General features: G+C 41.6%; 1 protein-coding gene across 1 annotated transcript in view; it reads right to left on the bottom strand.

The window, feature by feature from the left end:
* The window catches only part of GDPD1 (glycerophosphodiester phosphodiesterase domain containing 1), a 56878-nt gene extending 51456 nt beyond the window's left edge, over window positions 1-5422 (bottom strand). The window contains exon 1 of the mRNA XM_006899434.1: window positions 5155-5422. Coding sequence (XP_006899496.1) covers window positions 5155-5296 — 142 coding nt within the window. The 5' untranslated portion in view covers window positions 5297-5422. The remainder of the gene's footprint in view (window positions 1-5154) is intronic.
* Between the last annotated feature and the right edge of the window lie 4021 nt (window positions 5423-9443).

Raw genomic sequence — 9443 nt, 5'->3', positions numbered from 1 at the left:
TTTCTCATTTTTAGTTCTCTTGACTACTGAAGAACTGTTACTATGTTCAAAGGGGTGAAAATTTATATTAGTTCATGTAACAAAAAGACTGAACACCTTAATATAGCTACTGTACTACAATCTGCTTTAAAACTACAGGCCACAGGCGAGCTCTGGTGGCCTAGTGGCAAGAAGCTGCACTGCAATCCCGTAGGTGTGTGGTTCAAATCCACCAGATGCTCTGCTGAAGAAGGAGGGACAATCTCCTCCTGTACCAGTCAGATCTGATTTGACGGTACACACACACAAATAATAAAAAATAAAACAAACTACAGGCCATAAAGTAAGTTTAACTCATTGCCATTGAATGGGAATTGACTCATAGCTAACCTGCCAGCTGATTTTCAGAGGCTATAAATTGCAAAGGAGAAGATTATTCTTCTTTCTCCCTTGGAGCAGCTGATGGATTTGAACCACCTGCCTTTGGGTTGGCAAATCCCTCCAAACTAGACCACTAGAGTGCCCTATAAAGTAACTAGTGTTATTAAATAAATTATAAATTACTTAACTCCTCATAAGTGATCAGAAGGAATGAACTAGTCAAGTGGGGGGGGAAAAAAATCCCTCACTTGGGACAAGTGAGGAAGAATTCTCTGATAATATAAAGGATAAACAAGAATTGATGTACCACACCATGGTTATGTTTCAGAATGCAGTAGGAGACTATGACTTTCAGAGGCAATTTTGAGACTTGAATTAGTGTCTCAATTTCTTCCTGGAACAGCCAGCTAACATTTAGGGCTCAAAGCAGTCAGACATTGTCAGAGAACAATCCTTACCCTCAACTTTATCACTTGCCAAATCAATCAGTGGCAGGATGCCCAGCTTGTAAGTTAACGGTACTCTGCTTTAAGATCAAGAGGAAAGATTAGAGGGAAGGTGGGGATTTGACCAGTTGGTGTTACTTTTTTAATTTTTTGGCAATGTACCCTAAAAAGCAGACCTTTTTCCATAAAGTTCAATTCCACTGACTAGTCCATTTAAACAGAGGAGGGAGGATGATCAAAATACATCATTTCCCTGTTACTATTGTTTCTGTAGTTAACTCAGTTGTTGTTATATGCTGTTGAGTCAGAACTGACCCATAGCTGATCCTCTAGAGTATATTCAGAGGCAGTTAACTGCACTGGAGAAGACTGCCTATCCTTCTCCCTCAGAGCAGCTGGTGGATTTGAACCTTCAGGACTGCAGGGCAGCTTCTTACCCATAGGCCACCAGAGCTCCCTCAGTAGGTATCTGACATAAATGTGCATATTCCAAATATAAGTAAATAAGTACTTATAGAGCACATTGGAAAAAATGAACATAGATTATTTCCAGAGAGTATTATTTTACCCACTGCTGTCAAGTCACTACATCATATAATGGAAAACAATGGATATTTTAAAGGTTATGTAAATAAAAGTTATATAAGAACAAAGCCTACGGTATTCAACTTTTTTTGTTTGGTTGGTTTTGTTGGGGTTTTTTGGTATTTAACTTTTGAAATATTATTTTCCATTTTTAACTAGTTTAAAACTAGATAACTAGTTTTTAAAAAGGCAAAAGTATTATAACTTTGGAAACATTATAAGATGATCTCAATGCTTCTCAATCAACTCCGTTTTAGTGGTAAACACAACTGAAGATCTTCTATAAACACACTTATATTTCTAAACAATCTGACAACTTTCTGACCGTTTTTTATGCACCTGATCTTCATAATAACCTAAAAGATAAGCAAGACAAATGGTCTCCACTTTATGTTGTTGTTTTTGTGTGAACTGACTCATAGCTGACCCTCTAGCAAGTTTTCAGAGACTTTAAATCACATGGAAGAAGACTGCCCAGTTTTCTCCCATGGAACAGCTGGCAGACTCAAATTCAGCACAATGTGGGTTGAAAGTACAATTCCTAACCACTAGGCCATTGGTGCTCCCTTAGAATAAGACTGTTGTTAGGGGCTATCATGTTGATTATGACCCATAGCAACCCTATAAACAACAAATGTGAACACTGTACTATTCTGTGCCATTCTCACAAACTCTCACGTCCTGAAGACAATTGCTGCAGTCACTGTGTCGAATCAATTTGGCTAAGGGTCTTCCTCCTTTTTACCAACCCTGTACCCTTCCAAGCATGATATCCCTCCCCAAGGAATAGCCACTCCTAGCAACATACCCAAAGCGTGTGAGATGAAGCTTTACCACCTTGCCCCTACGTGCACTATGGTTCCACCAGAGTAAGATTACTACCAGTGAAAACCAATAACATGGAAACAACGGAAATACACAATGTTGGTATGTGATTCTAACGGCAAAAGACACATTGATACTCATATGTCATCCTTGAAGCTTAATTACACACACATATACAAACACAGATAAACAAAGTAAGAAATAATAGTGTATTTTATAATAGGGCATGTACCTGATCCAGGCCATAGTCTTTGCAATAGCCTCTGTCATGTGTCAGAAAGCTGGACAATGACTAGGGATGACAGAAGGAGAATTGATGCCTTTGCACTGTGGTGCTGGGGAAGAGTATTGAATATACTGAATAGACTGCTAAGAGAACAAACAGGTTTGTCCTAGAGAGAGAGACCAGGCTGCTCCTTGGAGGCAAGGATTCTGAAGCTTCGTCTGACATACTTTGGACATGTTTCAAGGCAAAACCAGTCCTTGAAGAGTGACATCATGTTTGGGAGAGTGAGGAACAGCACAAGAGAGGAAGATCCTTGATTTATTCAGTGACGGGGGTAATGGGGATGGGTGTGTCAAGAGACTGTAAGATTGGCACATGATAGAGCAGGGTATAGGGCTGTTGTACATAGGGGTCACTATGAGTCACAGGTGACTTGACAACACCTAACAACAACTTAAAACTTCTGAGTGGGAAGCTAGGACAATTACTGAAGTCACTTATTAGATTTGACCATTATCACCTTATTAGATTAGACCATATCACATCCATTGAGTCAAATGGATTCCAACTCATAGTGACTTGGTGATCACATGTATTACAAAGTAGAACAACTGTTCCATGGGGTTGTCTTAGCTCTAATCTTTATGGAAACAGATGGCCAGGTCTTTCTTCCACAGAACTGATGGGTGGATCTGAATTACCAACCTTTAAGTTAGGAGCCCACCACACCTCTTTGTGCCACACAGAGACTTTCATAAATTATACATAAATATGTTGGGTATATCTGTGACATTTTAACTCTTTTTACTTGCCATTCTTTTCACTCCATTTATTCAATCTGTATGCTGAATAATCTAAGAAATTGAGTTATGTGTGAAGAAAACAGTACCAGGAAGAAGACTGATTAACAACCTGTGATCTGCAGATGATACTGAACGTGAAGACCTGAACTGCTTACACTGATGAAGATCAAAGATTAAGGAAATAAAAGATTAAAAACAACAGCCTTCAGTATGGATTATTCCTAACATAAAGAAAACAAAATCTGCACAACTGGACCAATAAATAACATCATAATATTTGGGGAAAATATTGAAGTTGTCAAGGATTAATCTTACTTGGATCCACAATCAATGCTCATAGAAGCAGCAGTCAAGAAGTTAAATTACCTACTGCACTGGAAAAATCTGCTATAAAAGACCTCCTTAATATTATAGTTGTCACCTTGAAGACTTAAGAGTGCCTGACTCGAGCCATGGTATTGTTAGTCACTTCATATGAAGTCAAAAGCTGGCCAATGAATAAGGAAACGTAAAACACATTTGTATGGTGCTGTAAAGAATACTGAATATACCATGAACTGCCAAAGCAAATCTGTCTTGGATGAGGTACAGTCAAGATGCTTATAGAAGAGGAGGATAGTAATAAGACTTCACCTTGCTTACTCTGGACATGAATCAGAAGAGACTAGTGTCTAGAGAAGGGCATTATACCTAGTAAAGTAGAGGGCTGACAAAAAACAAAAAAAAAAGACACACACACAAAAAGGAAGATTCTCAAAGAGATGACTGACATAGTGGCTACAGCAAAGAGCCAAACAAAATGACTGTGAGGACTGTGCATCAGAACCAACTCCATGGCACCTTAACAATAGCTTGTCAATTTTTGTTAGAAGAGAGGTTATAGTCCTGAACCATGTTTTAGAATATAAATGCCAAGCAATGTTAAACAAGTTTCACATTCATCTCGGAAGAACAGTTAAGACTGATCGAAATTAGCCATTACACGTGTTTATACATCAAGGCTTCAATACAATGAAAACACATTATTACCCAATAAAGAAAAAGCAAAGATTAGCTGTTACCTTGGAAACTGGAGAGTGGACAATCTAAAACTCCTTTTTTGCAAGACACTTTACCAGAGAAACGAGTTTTTATTTTCTTTACACAACCTCATCCTGTCATAAACTAAGCCGGTTTTTAGCCTTTGGCAAATCCACATGTTGGGGATGGGGCGAAGTTCGAAGGAACTGATTTGTAGTTTTGGAAGATAGCATGCTCCAGTTCCTTTCCCAGCCCTGCCCTAGGGGTGACCTTGGAAAAGGTCCCCTGCTCTGAGCCTCGATTTCCCTCTCTCCTTCATTTGCATGCTCGGAGCGTGGGAGTGGGACCGGCTCCCCGGGACTGCAGACATCAGGGCTGCAGTCGTGCGTCCAGCTCACGGACGCCTTCAGTTCCCGGGCTCGTCGTCCAAGCCCGTCGCGAGGTTCGCCCCACTGGCTCAGCCCCAGGCCCGTTCCGGGCCGTCCGTGCCCGGTGCCCCTCTGTGAGGGACCCCAGACCCACACAGCCCTCCCCTCGAGTGCCTCACGATCACCCTCCCATCCGAGAAAGGCTCCGTCTTCCCCTCATTCTTATCCTGGTCCTTCCTCCTTCAGAGAATCCATGACACTGCTTTCGCTACACAGCTCGAGACCCTCCATCCTGGCACTTGCCTCGAGACCCCCCCGTCCTCCGCTCAGGAGACCTTTTTTTTGACACCGCACCGCCTTCACCTCCGGGTCCCTGGTTCATACACGCCCTTCCTCCTCCAACTCTCACCTATCTCTCCACCCGTCAGCCTTTTGCAGAGCTCCAGTGGACCCTCGGCTCTAGTCAGGGGAGAAAATAGCCTCCCTCCCCTCCGCCTTCGGCATCTGGGGGACCCTCTCACCTCCGCGGTGAGAGATGTGTTTACTCAGGAATCGCTGCTTCTTTTTCTGGTGCAGCAGGGTCGGGTATTTGAGCAACAAGAATGAGGTTACCAAGTACCCTCCCAGGGTGGAGAGAAGGTAAAACGCCGCGGTGGACGACATTTCAGCCACTGTGCGGGAAGTCCCCCACCTCCGGGCCCTCTGAACTCCGCTGCGGCGGTCGCAACGGTGGCGCCGGCGGCTGCTCGAGGTCTGCTCGCCCCCAGCTGGTGCCAGCTGCGCAGCGCACTTGTCTCCTCCCGCCCACTGCGCAGGCGCAGCCAGACCCCACCGCCCGAGCAACAAAGGGGCTCTGGCACGCAGGCGCGCTCCGCCTCCTGGGAAGGAATTCTGAAGGTTCCGATTGTCAGTGCTGGTCACCTAGCTTTAGTAATTGGACTTGCCGCGTTTGGGAGGAGCTCCGAACTTGGAGCCTCCGCCTTCACTCATGCAGTAAATGGCCATTCAAGAACAGCCTCCAAGACTGTCTCAGAAAAACTGTGAAAACCCAGAACAAAAGAAAAAGTCACCCAGTTACCATACATGCCATAAAATGTACTCTTAAAGAAAATTCATTGCTCTTAAGTTGGAACTGGCTGATTAGCTGACCCTTCTGAAGATTTTCAGAGGCTGTAAATCGCATGGGAGGGGATGGCCCATCCCTCTCCTCCGGAGCAAGCTGGATCCCAAACACTGGCCTTTGGCTTGGCAGCACAACCCCCTACTCACTTGGCCACTGGTTCCTATATATTTTCGAATCGGAACAGATTCATATGTGAGTCTCCAGAGGGTTTTCAGAGGTAGTAAACCGCACAGGAGGAGATTTAACTCCCACAAAGCAGTTGGTGGATTCGAAACACCTGCCTTTGATTTAGCAACACCACTCCTTTACCTTTAAGCCACCAAAGCTCCATAAAATGTACTATTTCAGTCAGATATTTAGCACCCGACTTCGGCTTCATAGGGAAAAAACAATTCCTCTGCCTTGTGCACAATAGGCTTTTAAGAAATAATTTGCTAAATTAAAGTTCATGTAAATAAACTTAAGCAAGGCAGTGGTATATCATTGAAATGTCCCAGAAAGACCGAGAATTAAATTCCAGAAAGTCCTTTTTGTTTTCCTTTCATTTCACATATTCCAAATTACTAAGGCACTATTGTGTACCGTCAAGTTGGTGCTGACTCACATACGACCCTCCAATGGGTTTTCAGAGGGAGTATATTGGACAGGACGACATTGCCCATCTAAATCTGTCTCCCTCAGAGCAGCTAGTGGATATGGATCACTCGTCTCAGGGTTGGGAGTGCAATTTCTTATCCCCTAGGCCACAAGAGCCCCTTTTCATTATTAATTGTTGTTGTTACGTGCTCTTGAGTCCAGTAAGGCTTATAGTAACCCTATGAACAACAAATCTGAACTATGACCTAACTAACATAACTTGTGCCATTCTCATCACCTCTTACACACTCGAGCCCAATGTTGCAGTCATTGTGTCATTTATTAATGTTGTTGCTATGTGTCATTTTTAATATGTGTCCTATTTTTCCTGTTTGCTACCTTAATGTTGCTAAGGTTCTGTTCTTGCAGACCTGCTCCCTTTGGTAAGTATCCCTCTTGCCCTTGCCAAATGTAAACCTATTAAAATTTTTTTAACAATTATTTTAACCCTTCTTAACACTTTCAGGTACAAGCCACCAGACACCCCTATAGGGTAATAATGCCTTAGTAAAACTATTCTAAGGGCTCTCTCATGTCATGATCTTGTCAAGTATGCCATAGAACTTTTACCTCCAGCAATGGTGGTTAATGGCCTTTGTTTCCAGATTATTCCAGTTTAAAGATGTTTTAACCCAATTCCTTTAATCAAGCATAAGGCCCAGAATTTAAACTTTCTGCCTTACTACTTTGTTAGGAGACCTAATCAAGTAAATGACAGTGTTTTAATCTTCATCATCTACCATGGGGACCTCCTCCAGTTTGGATTTGGTTGTGGGTTGTTGTTTTTTTGTTTTGTTTGTTTGTTTGTTTTGCCTGTTAGGTTTATTAGATTTTTTTAAAACAGTCAACAACTAAGGAAATTTACTTATGTTATTATTAGTTTTGAAATGCTGACTTTTTAATCTCCTAGTAAAATCGGAAATGTCCTTTTCCAAGGACTGGGTCCATCCTAACAACATGTCCAAAATACTTGAGACCAAGTATCACCATCTCTGCCTCCAATGAACTATTCAGGCTGCACTTTCTCCAAGACATATTTGTTTGTCCTTTTAACAGTCCATGAGATATTCAGTACTCTTCTCTAACACCGCAACTCAAAGGCATTGATTCTTTTTTTGCCATCCTTATAGTCTAACTTTCAAATGCATAACAAGCAATTGAAAAGATGATAGGCAGAATCAGGTCTGGAAAGCAAGGAAGACCCTCAACAGGACAAATTGACATATTAATTACTGGATTGTGCTCCAGTAAGCCTAGTCTTTCTAATTTTTTTCTTTGTGATTTCACTGAAAATTATGGAAAAGATGGGTTTTCATTAATTTATTGATACACATTTTCTTCCCTCCACCTCCTCCAATTCACTTTATAGTGCAAGTCTTGTTCCAGATTGTTGCCTTTTTTTTCAAGTCTTCCTATTTTTTATTTCCCCATTTAGGAGATGTATTGAATTGGAAAAGTCCACTGTAATGAATATCTCCAAAGTACTGAAGAGTAATGATGACAGTTTGAAGACTAACGTGTGCTCAGTTCAGACTATAGTTTTTTTAGTCATATGCTATGCATCTCAGAGCCAGACAATGAATAAGGATGACAGAAGAGTTGATGCCTTTGAACTGTGATACGGGAGTACTGGATATCCCATGGACTGCCAAAAACATAGATGTCTTGGGGAAAGTGCAGCTAGAGTGCTCTTCAGAGGCAAAAATGGCAAAGCTTCATCTCTCATACTTTAGCCATGTTGCTAGGAGAGGCTATTCCTTAGAAAGGGACATCATGCTTGGAAAGGTGGAGGGTAAGAGAAAGAGAAAGACCCTGAACAAGATGGACTGACACCGTGACTGGAGCAATGGACTTAAATGTGTCAGAGATGATAAAGATAGAACAGCTAGCTGATGGACTGGCAGTCCTAATTATGACAATAGGAATCTGGTAGTGTATTAGAGTATGGTTCAACTATTTAGAGGACTATTTAGGAATATATTTAAAAATGTAAAATGTGTACATCTTTTGACCCATTGATTTCAGGTCTATGAGTTATTCTACAAAGAAAACTTCCCAGATTTTGTATGTTGTACTATCAAGTTGTGTACTACCATGTCAGAACTGACCCACAGCTGACCCTCTGGTGGATTTTCAGAGGCAATTAATCATATGGGAGGAGATTACCTGTCCTTCTCCTGTAAAACATCTGGTGGCTTTGAACTGCATGCCTTTTTGGGACTGTAGCGCAGCTTCTTGCCATTGTGAGTTGACCTTGATGTTTCTTGAGTCCCTTGACCTGAGGATCCATTATGAATATTTTGGCTTTTTTAAAAGGCTATTTGTTAGTTGGGTTTTTTTAAAAAAGTGTGCACACCCATGTTTATTGTGGCTCTGTTCACAATAGCAAGGAGGTGGAAACAACCCAGGTGCTCATCAACAAACGAATGGATAGAGAAGCTGTGGTATATTCACACAATGGAATACGACGCTGCATTGAAAAACAAGGGATTCATGCAATATTATTCAAAATGGGTGAGCCTGGAGGACATTATGCTGAGTGAAATATCTCAGTCGCAAAAGGACAAATATTGTACGGTGCCACTGTTGTAAAATGGGATTGATATCAGAGTTGGGGTAAGACTAAGAAAAACAGGATAAATTGTGTATACTGCACTGAAACAGATAAGGGATAGAATAATTTTAAAGTGATGTATGATAGGGTATTATGACTATCACAAGAGTCCACAATTAAGGTTGCTTAGTGGAATGTACTTGGGGCGGTGGGAGGGGTGCGGGGGGATTGTGTACCAGGGAAGGAGTGCTTCTTTTACTTTTGAAAGAGAGGAGTGAACTGTGGGGTGGGGAGAGGGCTGGGGAGGGAGAGAAGTGCAGCAATGAATGAATGGAAATCCAAAATCTCTGTAAATGCTCATTAAAATTATTTTAAAAATATAAAATAAAATAAACTGTAAAAAAAAGTGTCATTACCCATGATACTGCAAAGAAGCCTCTGAATCTTTGTGTCCTCTCAGATTTCTGTAGCCAGGTTCCTAGAAATGAGATTAGTGG

This window comes from Elephantulus edwardii, unplaced genomic scaffold (assembly GCF_000299155.1).
Source record: "Elephantulus edwardii isolate Elephantulus edwardi_28Jun2011 unplaced genomic scaffold, EleEdw1.0 scaffold00257, whole genome shotgun sequence".
Taxonomy (NCBI): domain Eukaryota; kingdom Metazoa; phylum Chordata; class Mammalia; order Macroscelidea; family Macroscelididae; genus Elephantulus; species Elephantulus edwardii.
The sequence above is the reverse complement of the archived record's forward strand: the minus strand, read 5'-3'. Positions and strand labels throughout refer to the sequence as shown.